General features: G+C 45.5%; 5 protein-coding genes across 5 annotated transcripts; 3 read left to right on the forward strand and 2 right to left on the reverse strand.

The window, feature by feature from the left end:
- Positions 1 to 217: 217 nt before the first annotated feature.
- Positions 218 to 1,583, forward strand: C8R40DRAFT_1050657 (chaperonin 10-like protein; the record flags this gene model as incomplete). The annotated part of the gene is made up of 6 exons (XM_046224648.1): positions 218 to 362; positions 427 to 598; positions 652 to 692; positions 747 to 880; positions 938 to 1,031; positions 1,093 to 1,583. 6 exons carry the CDS (start codon positions 218 to 220, stop codon positions 1,581 to 1,583), a joined length of 1,077 nt encoding a protein of 358 aa, XP_046084281.1.
- A 632-nt stretch (positions 1,584 to 2,215) lies between these two features.
- On the reverse strand, positions 2,216 to 4,924 carry C8R40DRAFT_1050713 (uncharacterized protein; the record flags this gene model as incomplete). Its single annotated transcript, XM_046224655.1, has 8 exons — positions 2,216 to 2,931; positions 2,987 to 3,082; positions 3,133 to 3,418; positions 3,481 to 3,606; positions 3,657 to 3,801; positions 3,857 to 3,967; positions 4,019 to 4,067; positions 4,123 to 4,924. 8 exons carry the CDS (start codon positions 4,922 to 4,924, stop codon positions 2,216 to 2,218), a joined length of 2,331 nt encoding a protein of 776 aa, XP_046084282.1.
- Positions 4,925 to 5,134: 210 nt separating this feature from the next.
- C8R40DRAFT_397033 (uncharacterized protein) lies at positions 5,135 to 7,194 on the forward strand. The gene is made up of 9 exons (XM_046234924.1): positions 5,135 to 5,427; positions 5,482 to 5,657; positions 5,715 to 5,848; positions 5,895 to 6,200; positions 6,254 to 6,348; positions 6,397 to 6,425; positions 6,490 to 6,643; positions 6,698 to 6,836; positions 6,896 to 7,194. The coding sequence occupies exons 1-9, from the start codon at positions 5,316 to 5,318 to the stop codon at positions 7,107 to 7,109; spliced, it is 1,359 nt and encodes a 452-aa protein (XP_046084283.1). The 5' UTR covers positions 5,135 to 5,315; the 3' UTR covers positions 7,110 to 7,194.
- Positions 7,195 to 8,549: 1,355 nt separating this feature from the next.
- C8R40DRAFT_1114283 (uncharacterized protein) lies at positions 8,550 to 9,454 on the forward strand. The gene is made up of 3 exons (XM_046228507.1): positions 8,550 to 8,802; positions 8,873 to 9,143; positions 9,192 to 9,454. Exons 1-2 carry the CDS (start codon positions 8,580 to 8,582, stop codon positions 9,061 to 9,063), a joined length of 414 nt encoding a protein of 137 aa, XP_046084284.1. The 5' UTR covers positions 8,550 to 8,579; the 3' UTR covers positions 9,064 to 9,143; positions 9,192 to 9,454.
- A 78-nt stretch (positions 9,455 to 9,532) lies between these two features.
- On the reverse strand, positions 9,533 to 10,096 carry C8R40DRAFT_1050780 (uncharacterized protein; the record flags this gene model as incomplete). The annotated part of the gene is made up of 2 exons (XM_046224666.1): positions 9,533 to 9,851; positions 9,900 to 10,096. 2 exons carry the CDS (start codon positions 10,094 to 10,096, stop codon positions 9,533 to 9,535), a joined length of 516 nt encoding a protein of 171 aa, XP_046084285.1.
- Between the last annotated feature and the right edge of the window lie 3,984 nt (positions 10,097 to 14,080).

The raw sequence follows: 14,080 nt of genomic DNA on the forward strand, positions 1-14,080 counted from the left end.
CTAATGGAATTTGAAAGCGGGTGACCATGCTCTAACCAGGCTCTAACCACAATCTGGGCCTTGGACTGAATTCACTGGAATGAGTATTTTGCGTATGAATTACGTAATCACATTGATGCCCCTCTCCGGCTCAATCTAGACTTCCCTATAAATACCCCAGCTTGCGATGTCTCTGTTATCAGATTAAACATCTACCTCTCTGACTTTCTTCTCTACAATGGCTAACTTCGTTATTCCCAAGTTCCAAACTGCAGCTGTTGTAGATCACAGCGGTGCGGACATACGGATCGACCACGAATTCCCGGTCAAATCCCAGGAAGAGCTCCTCCCCGGAGAATGCCTGGTCAAGCTTGACTGCTCTGGTACATCTTTTGTTCGAATTCATCTGCATAATCAATGAGCCAATACAATTTTGTTTTCTTCTAGGTGCCTGCCATACTGACCTACATGCCGCGCTCGGAGATTGGCCAATTCCTGCTAAAACGCCCCTCATCGGAGGCCACGAAGGCGTCGGCATCATTGTCGCAATCGGCAATAATACTGCTCATTCACCGGTCAAACTCGGTGATCGTGTTGGTATCAAGTGGCTTGCCGATTCGTTCGTATTCATTTTATTCTTCTCAAACATCACGCTCACCTGCGGTGCAAAAGGTGCTTAAACTGCGAAGACTGTAGGAAAGGCCGAGAACAGAGTGAGCAAAGAGCTCGCCAAAAAGCCAAATCGTTCTCATCTTCCTCTTCATTAGACTGCAAGGAAGCCAAACTCAGCGGTTTTACTGTCGACGGAACTTTCCAAGAATACGTTGTCTCATTCGTCAACCACGTCACCCCTATTCCCGCTAACATTCCTAGCGACGAGGCAGCATCAGTCCTGTGCGCAGTAAGTAAACATTTTGATTTGCCTCGCGATATACATTGGTTTATCGCATTTGCGTAGGGTGTGACAGTTTACCGCGCGATAAAATACAGCCAGACCAGCCCTGGAGACTGGATTGTTCTACCAGGTGCAGGAGGAGGTCTAGGACATCTCGGTATGCTACTTCTCTCTTCAATTCCACAGAAGCTCACACGGACGTTTCCTAATAATATCAGCTGTACAATATGCCCGCGTCCGTGGCCTTCGTGTCATCGCCGTGGACACTGGTGACGCCAAAAAAGAATTGTGCCTCAAACTAGGCGCAGAAAAATGGATTGATTTTATGGAGTGCAAAGATATCGTATCCGAGATCACATCGATCACCAACGGAGGTGCACACTCGGCCGTCGTTACCTCTGCTTCCGGTGCAGGATACAGACAGGCTGTCGACTACCTTCGCCCCGGAGGAACTCTTATGGCAGTGGGTCTACCTGGGAAAGCCACTTTAGAAGCATCGATCTGGTTTACGGTGTTCAAGAGTATCAGCATCCTTGGCTCGTATGTGGGGAACAGGCAGGATGCCGTGGAAGCTATAGATATCGCTGCACGGGGTCAGGTCAAAGTGCACTTTACCACGAAACCCTTGAAAGATCTAGAAAACGTCTACGAAGGAATGAAGGCTGGGAAGATTGCAGGCCGAATCGTTTTGGATCTGGCTCAGAAGTAAATGCTCCGGTTGTTCTATCATACAACTCTGTGTGTCTGCCGATTGTATTACAACTTATGTTGTGTATATCCGGTCGTACCAACACTTGTAAATACTATCTGTACTCAGGTTATTTTATAATTTCTTGTACCACTACCATCCCATCACTTCAATAGATCCATGTATATCTGTGAAACAAAACCCATCTGCAGAATAATGAATGCAACAATATGTTCCAATTACCTCAAGCACCCTTCACCACCACCACTTGCGCTGAAGGTAATAAACGCTACACAACTCATTCATACAACATCCGTCAGATACTTGACCGTAGTTATGGGTTGGAAAGCGAATGGAACTTCACCTGAGATTATTCAGTCAGGGGGTACCTACAGCCACGGCATTTGTGTCCCCTTGCTGGCTGAGCTCATCTACTGTCTTTTACACTGTGTCCACTCCTCGAGAACGTCGTCCAAGGCATACTATAGTCTATAATGCTAAATTAATGATATAGGACAAGTCTAGTGCATCAGATTCTACATATCCAGATTCGTTCTACACTGTGTTTGGTGTCTTCGTAACGCAGGGGCAGATGATATTAATGAATAAGATAACTTGTATGTACTTATATGCCATCGTGAATGCAAAGAGCATCAAGCAGTGAATCCGAGCATTTCCGCCTTCATTCCAATTTCGTCTCTTAACATGACAACCCGACTATCAAGTCGACTTGATAAATCAACCGAGTTTGGGGCCAAAGCCATCGCTGCGTCGAGCTTGATACGAGCAGACTCGAGGGCCTTTTTCCATTTGTTCTTCAGATCAGCCGATAGTCCTGGATTTATGGAATTGCCATTTTTCTCATTGTTCTCCTCGACTTCGACCTCCTTCAGGTCTAGAACCGCCAATTCGAACATTGCCAATCCACCGATCCAGGTGCTAACTTTGATTGAAGATTGTAGAGCGTGAGCTGCGGAGAGTAGTTCGCGAGATGCACGGAGGCACGCAGAAGCATTGTCAGCGTATGGAGTGAGTTCCTCGAAGAGGGATAGAGAAGAGGTAGATTCTACAATGGACTCTGGTGCAGCGCCCGAGGTATCGATATAGGATGAAGAGGAAGATGCGGGTTCAGTCGACGCGGGGCTGTTATTTTTTATCCTTATTCCGACGCAGCCAATAGAGCGGTGTGCAATTCCTAGCAGTAAAAGACGAAGAGCCAGTTCGTCTGGCGTATCTAGATCTGGCGTCGTTGTAGGCGGTGGACGTGCCATGTAAGGGCTGTCGATGCCTACGGGAGGTGAAAGCACTGACCAGTCTTTGATGTGTGCCTCTGCAATTGAAGGAGAAATTCGATTATGGGTATTCCAAACTGGTCACAAAGTTGATTCAGATATATGGTTGAAAGACAGGAATTGTAAACTCACAAATACCCAATTCATCTGCGGGACTGATCCGTATACATTCCGCAAACTTTGCTTCGTCTCCTCCGCGACGTTTCTGCTTTTCCTTGTAGAATGCCACTATTGTACTAGTCAGGATTTCGTACAGATAGAAAACGTTCAAAACATACATCTCTTTTTGATCAAAACCTCTGTCGGCAATTCCTTTCCTCCCATTTTCCGCTTATCCAACAGATTGGGAATAGCATCCAGAAGTCTCTGAGCTTGATTCAGATATTTCTCCTTCTCATCAGGTGAAACTTCGTCTGAATGAGCTAACGATATATGGCAACCAGCAGCGATGAAGTAGTATGTTCCATGAGACCAACTATTTAGCTCTGTTAATTTGATGAACGCCTCTGCGCTCTCGACATAGTGTCTCTGCGAGAGGTAAATCCATGCGAGCTCGAATACTAACTGTATAAACCCAGTTTTCATGTGAATACATAAAAGATCAACCACTGGAGCAAAGGGCTTACCAGCGTATCCGCCTGTTTAAAACCCTCACTGTGTTCCCCTTCCGCGTCCTTTCTTGTCTCTTCCAGTCCGCCTTTGAGTACACGGATAGCACTTTCTGAATCGTATGTCATACGAAGGATTTTGGCCTGTGTCTATGATTTAACAACATAAGGAAAATACATAATATGGCACATACTCTGTTCAATATCCAGAGTGCACCCTTTGGGTAACGCGCCTCAATACCTCTTACCACGCCTTCGTATTCACGGATGATGCGAGCCTCATCCGCTTGGTATCCAGATAGAAGCAAGACGACTCCATGGTACGTCATCAGGACTAACCTGACGGTCGAAGATCCTTAGTACCTAATAATTGATAGAAACGAAGTAATCATACCCTGCAAAAACACCATGTACTTCACCTTCAGCTGCATACTCTGCACTCACAGCAAGCGCTTGAAGTGCAAGACGACGAGAGTGGGCGAAACCGAAGAGTCCAGCGACAGATCTATTCCGCAACATTCAAGGTGAGAATGACCAAAGTTAACGATTGACTCACTGGGCTTTCTTTGGCAGGAGCGAGAAGACAAGATTGAATAATCCAAATCCTTTTTTTGTTGAGTATCAGCAGGGGGGATTCTCAGCGCCAATAGCAGAACGCACCAAAAGCAGTCCCGGCTATGATAAGATTTTTCAAGTTCTGAATCTCTTCCGGATTTCCTGCTTCAACTACACTTAATGCACCATTGGGCGTGGGCGGCGAGAGGGAAGAGGTTGACGACGAAGCTGGTGAGGAAGATCCAGAGCCCCACCTACCCGCTATGTTGAAGAAAGATAAGGACGGCTTCACAGCTGGGTGGGCGGGTTTGTTGGAGTTTGAGGTAAATGCGGATGTTTCAAGCGAAAGATTCGAAGATGATGTTTTGGGTGTGATAGCAGGGGAGACCGCCGGCGAAGGTGTTACTGATGGGGTCCAGGAAAAGGGTGTTATCGAAGGGGTAGTGTGGCTATCGAGACCGTTTGGGAACACTGTCTTGTACAACTTGCTGAATTTTCCATGCGCAGAGTTCATGGCATAGATGCATTGTAAATAGCCCATATAAGACTCGCTGAGTGCGTGTGTAATCCCGAGAAGTACCACAGTGTCTGCATTTGCGATCTCGTATTCGAGGCCAGGGGGAAATGCAGCTGACGCTCTCGATTTAGATTTGGCGGCAGTCTTGAGTGCAGCCCTTGATCCAGCCTCGGCAAGGGCGAGAAGACGGGTAGCTTCACTCATCTTACTTGTTTCTAACCCCAGAGATGCTTCCAGAAAACAGAGACAGCCAGCACCGACAAGGTGGAATGGATCAGTTTCCGAGGCAAACACTCTCTTAGCGGAGGAAATCTCATTAGCAAAGAGATGGTCGAATCCTCGTAAGGCCGACGCGAGTTGGGTGGCAGCTGCGTGTGGGGAGTAGGACATATTGAACGCTGAAATTGGTGGGCGTCACGCTAAATGATATCTGGGATTAACACAAGATGAGTGTAAGTGGTGTAGAGCAGCTCGCCTACGGAGTTTGAGGTCTAGAGAAGGTTCGTATTCCTACAGCGACGACTCGCTGTTCCCAGAATGTTACCGTGGTTTAGAGGGTAGAACCCGAAGCCGAGCGCGCGTCATGCAGGTACTCATAGGGGCTGACAATTATCTCGCTCACGTGCGACTTTACCACGGGGATATCGCGCACGTTGGCGAGAACTTACAGTAAGTTGTAACTCACCAAATGCAGTGTGTACTCAGCTAGAAGCAACAACGGTGGCGCCCTCTATAGCTTTCTTATATATCTCACAACTAGACAGCCCTTCCCTAAAACATCATGTCTGCCCCAAGTTCTCCTCTTCTAGATGGAAACAGTCAAAATAATAACTTTTCCGACGCTTTTGGACGCGACGATATGGTGGACGGCAGCACTGCGTTCACTTTATTAGGTGCGTACAACTCGATTACTTTGTCTTCATCCTGCTCAAGGCTTCATGCACTAGACACTCTGGAGACATTCCTTGGCTCACATGTCGATCTCCTTCAACGTCGACTTCAGCGACACTCTGATAGACTGAAATCGAAGGCGGATGAGGTTCTGAGAAGGCGCAACTCTTCTTCACCTGGAGAAAATGTAATAGCGAACCTTGAAAGAGAGGCCAAGGCTTTTCAGCTAAAGGTGGTGTTAGCTTGCCTTCTAGTACGCACCGGTTTGGTTGATTCAATTCATTCCAAGGTTTCTTCCCGTATGATGCAACTCGCTAGCTCGTGGCAATCTGCAAAAGTTGTACGCACACGCGAAAAGATTTCATTCTTCTTCGGCGTCATGTCTCTCTTATCATCGGCTTTGCTATTTGGGCTAGCACCTCAGTGAGTCGAAAATAATGCTTGATCCTACAACACTGATCAATCATAGATGGGTACACATAGCGTACACAGTCCAAGCTCTTTATCTCCTTCCTCTTCGCGTATACTTTTACAAGAAACGCTCTTGGCATTATTTCCTCTTCGACCTATGCTACTATGTCAATATACTCAACTTCATCTACATTTGGCTTTTGCCTCAATCTCCCGCACTGTTCATCGCGTGTTATTGTTTGAGCCATGGGAGCCTTGCCAGTGCGGTCATTACCTGGAGGAATAGCTTAGTATTCCATGATCAAGACAAGGTCACCAGTCTTTTCATTCACATCTACGCACCGTTTTCTTTCACGGTGATTCGGTTTGGTGAAATCCCTTTCCCAATACTGGGTACATGCTGAGCAGTATTTGCAGACACTACTACCCAAATGCTGAGGACCGATTTCCAGCACTGAACCAACTTCGACATTTGAACCCCTTGCGCGCGCTTTTACTCAGTGGAGGAATTTGTATGTCGTGCTGTACTTTGCTTGTTTTCTACTTATACGATAATCAAGATCTTATCTGGCAACTCCTTTACTGGAAGGTAGGTTTCTGCAGAGCCATTATCTTGTCCGCGTTTCCATCCATATCCGCCAAATATTCTGCAGTTTGTTTTCGTCGACCGCCGAAAGAAGATCGAATCCGGCCAACGTACCAGCTCTATGTCATGGCTCTTAAACTCGAAAAGCAGCATCATCGGAAAGGCCCTTAGCAAAATCCCACCTCAAGGACGCATACCGTCATTCATGTTCGGACAACTGGGTACGTTTTTCTCAATCCTCGCAAAGTGTTATCACTCCTGACCTCCCTGAAAAGTATACAGTATCATAACAGAGCTTCCCGCTGTGTTTATACTGTACAAGTCTCCGTTCTGGAGTGGTGCATTCCTCATTGCCATCTTTTCTGTAAGCGTATGGAATGGTGGAGGATTCTATATCGAGGTGTTTGGTAGGAAGTGAGTCCAAAAGAGGTTTTCCTTTGCAACAAAATCCCAGCTAACGTGATTTTTCAAAGATTCGAACGGGAGCTTGAAGCGCTTCGAAAGGAACTTGCAGAAATCGCACAAGTAAAACCCGGCCTCAACGGCCCTTCGTCTAAACTCGACTCTTTCCCCGACGAAGATACGATGTCATCGCGCTCTTCGAGTCAAGATTTCCGGTTTCCACCGCAGCCTGTTCCTTCAAATATGACACTCGAAGGCGAAATGCCGAAAGCGACAGAGACATGATTCAAGCAAAGTGATAATCGTGGATAACTTTTTAAGCTATACTCCATACTCACCTTATAGTTGCTCATTCGAATGTTTTATAATTATCTTCTGCTAATAATTTGTAGTATGTAACATTGTCCTTGCTCGGCTATGGTTCCGGTCTTTCACGCTAAAGTTCCCCTCCCGGCTATATATACACTGTGGGGAAGAACACGTTTTGGCACCTCCAAAATCCATCCATTATCCGTAGATTTTTACCAAAAATTGACTGATTTTGGGATGTCGAAAAGTTTGTATATTTCTCATATAGCTGGCTATAGAATATGAAGTTCATATTGTGCAGTTATTCTGAATTATCTACCAATAATATTGAGGATATAATAATGACTTTGTGCCTCACAATTTGTTAATATTTTTGGCTGCTCGAAATTTGAAATAATTGTAACATAACCTACCAGTGAACATGAGGAACATAGTCCGAGCTTATTTGAAACAATCATACAATATTCTCCCATAGATAATTTAAAATTTTTGCGAGATATTCACTTAACAAAAAACATGAGGTTTTTCAAAATAACCTCGCCGAGGTTATGCATACCCGATGTTGGGACATCGAGACGTCAAGACGTCGTTGATATCGGGACATCGAGACACTGGAATGTCGTTGATATTGAGACATCCAAACATAGAAATGTCGCTGGTGTCGGGATATTGAGATGCGTGACATTCAGGAAATTCGGGACATGTTGGAACATGCCAGTTTTCACCTAGTATTAGGTTAGTATTGACCACCACGACCTATGTAGGAATGACATAACTTCTGGCCCCATCCATAAATACACAGAAGGCCCTGAGGAAGGCTTTTCTTATCATTTCACAGAACATAGTGGCTGCCTGTGGCTGCACTGGCACATCCTGAATGTCCTGGATGTCACGCGTCTTGATATCCCGACCACCAGTGACGTTTCTATGTTTGGACGTCTCGACATCGACGACGTTCCGGTGTCTCAATGTCCCGATATCAACGACGTCTTGACGTCTCGATGTCCCAACATCGGGTATGCATAACCTCGGCGAGGTTATTTTGAAAAACCTCATGTTTTTTGTTAAGTGAATATCTCGCAAAAATTTTAAATTATCTATGGGAGAATATTGTATGATTGTTTCAAATAAGCTCGGACTATGTTCCTCATGTTCACTGGTAGGTTATGTTACAATTATTTCAAATTTCGAGCAGCCAAAAATATTAACAAATTGTGAGGCACAAAGTCATTATTATATCCTCAATATTATTGGTAGATAATTCAGAATAACTGCACAATATGAACTTCATATTCTATATCCAGCTATATGAGAAATATACAAACTTTTCGACATCCCAAAATCAGTCAATTTTTGGTAAAAATCTACGGATAATGGATGGATTTTGGAGGTGCCAAAACGTGTTCTTCCCCACAGTGTATCTTGTATGTATTCGGTGACAACGAAATGCTCTATTATTATTGGAGCGTACATGAGGTCGCACTTCTTATTTTTGCGGCCGGCAATGTCGCCTCGAAATGGGCCATGGCATTTACGTTCGAATTACATTACGTCATTCAGCAGCATTCTACGCTTCTCTGTTGTTTTGTACGATATCCTCCAATCAAGCAATATTTTCTGGACATGGGAGATGTGAGCATGGGATTAGCGTATCTGTGTGGTGGCTGTTGTAAGTTTTTTTACTCATATCCGTAGTATTTCACCTCATCAAATTTCTTATTGTATTGACTCCTTTTCAGGCTGTCTCAAGGACACAGATCCAGGACCCGAGGGCTCTCAAATAACTCGTACGAGAAAACATCCCAAGGAAAATGACATCAAGATGGAGTTCATGAGCAGGAATTATCAGAGAGACAAGGACGGAAGGTTTCATCAAGCTATTACTGAGCAACCGCAGGCGCAAACGGCGGCGATATATGAGAAGAAGTGATAGAGTGTTTGTATCGCAATGGGAGAACATTATTGTCAAAAGTCGGTGTAAGTTTTAAATGGTAATGCAAGCAGATCAATGTGAGTAATATAACAATGTACCGGTAGTATCTGATTGACAGACTATAGAGAGTTGTACCCTGCTTACGCCTCCAGATCAATTTTATTCTGCAAATTTTTTTGATATGGTATACGAAGATGGCGTTCAAGTTCACAACGAGTTAAATTCAAAGCAAATATATATGCAAGTTCATTGACGCATACAAAGCATAGATAATTTGTCATGCTAAGACTTTGAAATCACCCACGGCAGCGCTATTAGGAAATTAATCATCTTTGGACGACGTGCGGAACGAGAAAGTACTGACAGTGAGCTCTTCATGTTGCTAGCAGCAAGTCGATAGGTACCGAATTTGATACTGTCACATGAATGTTGAGCTGATCTGCTGAGTTTGTCAGACAAAGACGACTTACGAAGCGTTACCACCCATGTTTCCGCTTGCACTATAGCTCAACAGCACATTCGAGGTAGCACTATCCGTGATAACATATTTGAAGCTTCCGTTACTTGCGCCGTATGTAACTGCGACAGTATGAATCGTGGTCTTATCGGTAAAGGTGCTCAGAGGTATAGTGGGGCAACCTGTCTTCGAGCAGTCTCGGTAGTTGTCTTTGATCGCAATGACTCCGTTGATTGCGTCGAGCGTGATGATCGGGCCTCCGTCGTCCCGAGAGAAAAGTTGCATGAGATGGAAAAAGTGGGTGCTTGTCCCTACAGGCGACTTGAGGCTGTTTGAATGTAAGAGAACTGTTGTGATTCAGAAGGCTCCGCCTTACAAGTAACTCCACTGATACTTGTGCGTTGTTCCTGCTGCTGCACTTGCAGTCAGAAACTCAGTGCGTTGACGCGGGGTGGATGAACCGTAATCTTCCAGATTTTGAGTGGCGACGCTCGAAAGAGTGAGCTGATAACAGTCGGAAATCTTTACACCGCTCAAACTGCAACCGCTATACAACGGGCCTGGAGTGCGCATTGAGTGTGGATCTGTGCGTCTACCGATAGCTGAGGACTCACCGCTGGCTTGCCAAGACAAGCTGTTGCTGATTTTGCCATATCCTATCGCTGAGCCGCTGGCTAGTTGTGTTTGGGAGCTCCTGGGGTTATTGTCTCTTTGGGATATTGATTCGATAGCAAGGCAAGTGATGGGGGTAACAAGAGAAGCAGAGATTGGCAGGAAAAGGGATAGAGCATTGGTAAAAAACATGATGATGTCGTGCAGAATGTGATATGCAGATTTAACTTAGTTGTAAATAAAATTGAGCTCATATATACCAAAAATAAAGGAGAATCTTAAAGGAGAGTGAACTTAATCAGTGAGTAGAACGGCAGTTTTGCGTAATACTGAAACTGAGATTTATCGCGGTGACAAATTGAACAATTCTTGACACTGTCTCTCACTGTCTTGACTTGGACTCGAAAGAGGTGCATGTCTGAGAGCCAGCGAACGGGGCCTGCTTATCCCTGCTAGCGTCAATTTTTGTCAACTTGGATACACTTTTGAACCTAATGTATAACACTCGTGCAAACTTGAGAGTTGAGTCTTTACTTAGGCTTCATCATCGGTTACTCCTCCTCCTCCTCATATTATACGAAGCTTCCAAATGTTCCATCAACTTCATTTCGAATCTAGAACATGCAGATATTCGATTCGAAAGGTCAGACTAAGTATATATGACCCCCAGAATTGTCAAACATAATCAAAGCAGTTGCCTATCTACTGGTACTGGTCCCGAGGACTGCTCACAGCTGTTCAATCAGTTTAACCCACCCAAGTTCTACCTGTTTTAAGGACAAAATGTTGAATGAGCCGGCTAAGCCTAGCCTTTCAATCACGCTCATGTGATCGAAACGCGCCACAATTTTAGCTAGAATAGGGGCCTTTTTGTGAAATTCGAGCTCTGAGTTTGAGTCCTCAGGCTAGATTGAGAATCCTTCATGTTCGAATTCGACCCTCGAGCTCAAGAGCGGTATGTACTGCGGCATGTGAAGGGACTAAGTGCATAGCTGGCATGCGGCATCCTGTGGATCTATGAGCTGGATGGTAAGTACATATTATGTACAACTTGAAGGAGGAAAATCGACAATCGAAACAAAACGCAACTCGTTAACATTCCTGAGCTTGACACGCGTGTAACGCATATTGATAAACCTTCTGCCCAGGTTGGCATAGAATATTAGAAGAATACTGTACAGCTGGGACCATGCGATAAGATCCATCTGCATATCACTTGACCTTCCCGCGAACGTTTCGACAACATAAAATTCGAAGATAGAAGGGATCTTCGCAAGTGCTACATATGTTGCATACACAGACACTCGGACATAAGAAAAAAGCTTATCAATCATGCAAGGAGGAGAGGGCATGTTGATGATATTGATTCATCGAGAGATCTAGATAGCATAGCAAGGCCGTAGAGCGCGCTGCTAAACAGGAAACACTAGTATAAGGTTCGACAATTCCCGCAAGCTTTAATCGAGGGCCTCTATACTGAACTGATCTTCTCAGGGCCTTAAGCTCGTGCGCCAGTTTTGTCAGGGCACATAGATCAAGGCAGAAGGCCACAATGTCATATATACCGCGTAGTTTCACAGTCGGAAGACTTTAAGGAAAGATTTGGCAGGATACGATTTTAATCTTTGGATTTTGAGCAGGAGTACGTTGCAGACAGAGGCGGACAGCCTATGATGGTAGTCGGAATCAAGAGAATTCCAACAGTGTTTGGGGAGATCCGAAACCGCCGTCAAACCGTCGTTATTCCTTACGACTCGATCATGGATCTCGGCGGACGTGGATTCAGTTGGCATCAAGTTTAATGAAAGGCGCCCCCATTTTTTTTGGAAATGATAGAAGACTGAAGGCGACAATAGTTGCCTACAGGGAACGTGGGATTGTAGCTTTGCTTCGGCGGAAATTGGAGGGTTTCAGACAAAGCCCTGATAAAGCGAAGCGTCAGGTGGACGCGTTCTGCAAAAGTAATAGTAGGATACATACAGATACATACACTTCACAGAACTTCCACGAATTGTATCCTACTCATCTGTAAAGCAGGCATTGATGAAATGAAATGGGGTTGAAGGCATTATGGAGGCTTTCCGGGCACAGGTGTCTAGTGAGCCTAAAATTGAGTTGACAATGATCGATGTATAAACTCAGAGCTGGTCGTAACGAAATTCGAAAAGTCACAGAGTGTGACATTTCACTTTATCTTCACCGACGTTTATTTTCTTCTCCTGTTCCTCTTCATCCGTGGTTGCGACACGCACAGCTGCGCACCTGCTTATCTGGTCCAGCTTCTACATCCGCTCATTGCTGCTGCTAAACGGATAATATCTCTCACCTAGCACATTGTCGGACTTCTAGGCGTCATGTCGTACGCGCATAGAAGCACGGATGATGATGCTAAATTCACAGATAATTATCTACAATTAGCTGGTAGCTCCAGTCATCAAAATTACCGAACTGTTGTCGCTGGGCACGGAAATTACCCGTCGCCAGCGCCATCCATGTCTTCATCCACTAATGCATCTTCGCCATCTGCGTACAGTTTTCCTGAAAGTCAGCACGAATCGAGCGTAGGACCTAGTGTACCAAACCGGATTATGACCCGTGGTCAGAGAAAGGCAGCAGCAGCGATGAATACTGGTGTCACGGTTAGTTTCGACTTCCATTCATCCTTGCCGTATGAACGTTCCTAAATTCCAAGCATGCAGTCAACAAGCCGATCACAAACCCCTCGTTTTAATTCGGCCTATCCGCCTACGCCAGATTCCATACCTTCCACGTCTTCAGTTTCCTCAGAGCTTACCCGTCAATTATCTGCTTCGCCTGCTTTGAGCTCTATATCGAGCCATAGCCACCGTAGCCAAAGGTTAATCCAGCAGCAACAGCCGCAGTATCAAATGTCTATGTCTCCCGCCTCCTCGGCCATTTCTCCTTCTGCCTATGGATTTCATCTTCCTGGGCCACAGCCTAATTCACTTTTACCATCCAGCAGTTCTCAACCACCTTCTAATCCAGTAATTTCTCGTCCTTACGCAAAACCAAAGCAACGTAAACAACGTCTTTTCAATGTCGATCGCAAGGCCATTTGCGAGTATCATCTTGCACATCCCAACGAAAAACAGGAGCTCATCGCTAGGCAGTACGGTGTGGAGAGGAGTACCATCAGCAAAATTTTAAAGCACAAGGAAAAATGGCTGAATATCGAGCTAGGTGATGCGCGTGGATGTGGGACGAATGGCACAGGACTACCTTTGCGACTTGCCAAACATCGTCCGTCCAAGTTCCCTCCTGTTGAACTCGAGATGCAACGGTGGCTGGTCGAAATCAGTGACAAATATTATGCCAGTCTTCCCGATCCTTCTACTTATCCATTTGATCCTCAAAATCCCCCGCCGCTTCACGGACCACTCTCTGACGCGAGTCTTCGTGAGAAAGCTCGTGCTATCGCTAGATCGCATGGGATAACACCCGAGCAGTTCAAAGCTTCGTCGGGATGGGTTGAGAATTTCAAAAATCGCCACGGTATAAAGAATGGTTTCTGGGGTGGATACTTGCGGAACGTACAAGGAAGGAATGCCATGGCCGCCCGTGGGATGGGGCTTAGCTTTCCGAGTACAACTCCAGCACCGCCTCCGTTGGCGAGCGCATTAGCTAGCAAACTGCCCACCAAAGAGTACAGGTATATATCCAATTATCCGAAGGCTGAAGACATAGAAGAAAGCGACTCTGAAGAGGAGGAGGACGAAGAATCTGATCTAATGGACTTGCCTTATCCTCAACCTCCTTCCTCTCTATCTCACCTTCGCGATAGTACATTTCCCCGTCCTCCTTGGTCGACAGATTCATCATCTACCTCTGCCAGTGGCGAGTCTTTGATGAGTCCACATCCCGTGCCAGGTTCCCATATTTACGGTATTGCGCAGTGGTCCTCGACCTCAACCGCATCGCAACCCC

The sequence above is a fragment of the Lentinula edodes genome (assembly GCF_021015755.1).
Source record: "Lentinula edodes strain Le(Bin) 0899 ss11 chromosome Unknown C8R40scaffold_27, whole genome shotgun sequence".
NCBI lineage: Eukaryota > Fungi > Basidiomycota > Agaricomycetes > Agaricales > Omphalotaceae > Lentinula > Lentinula edodes.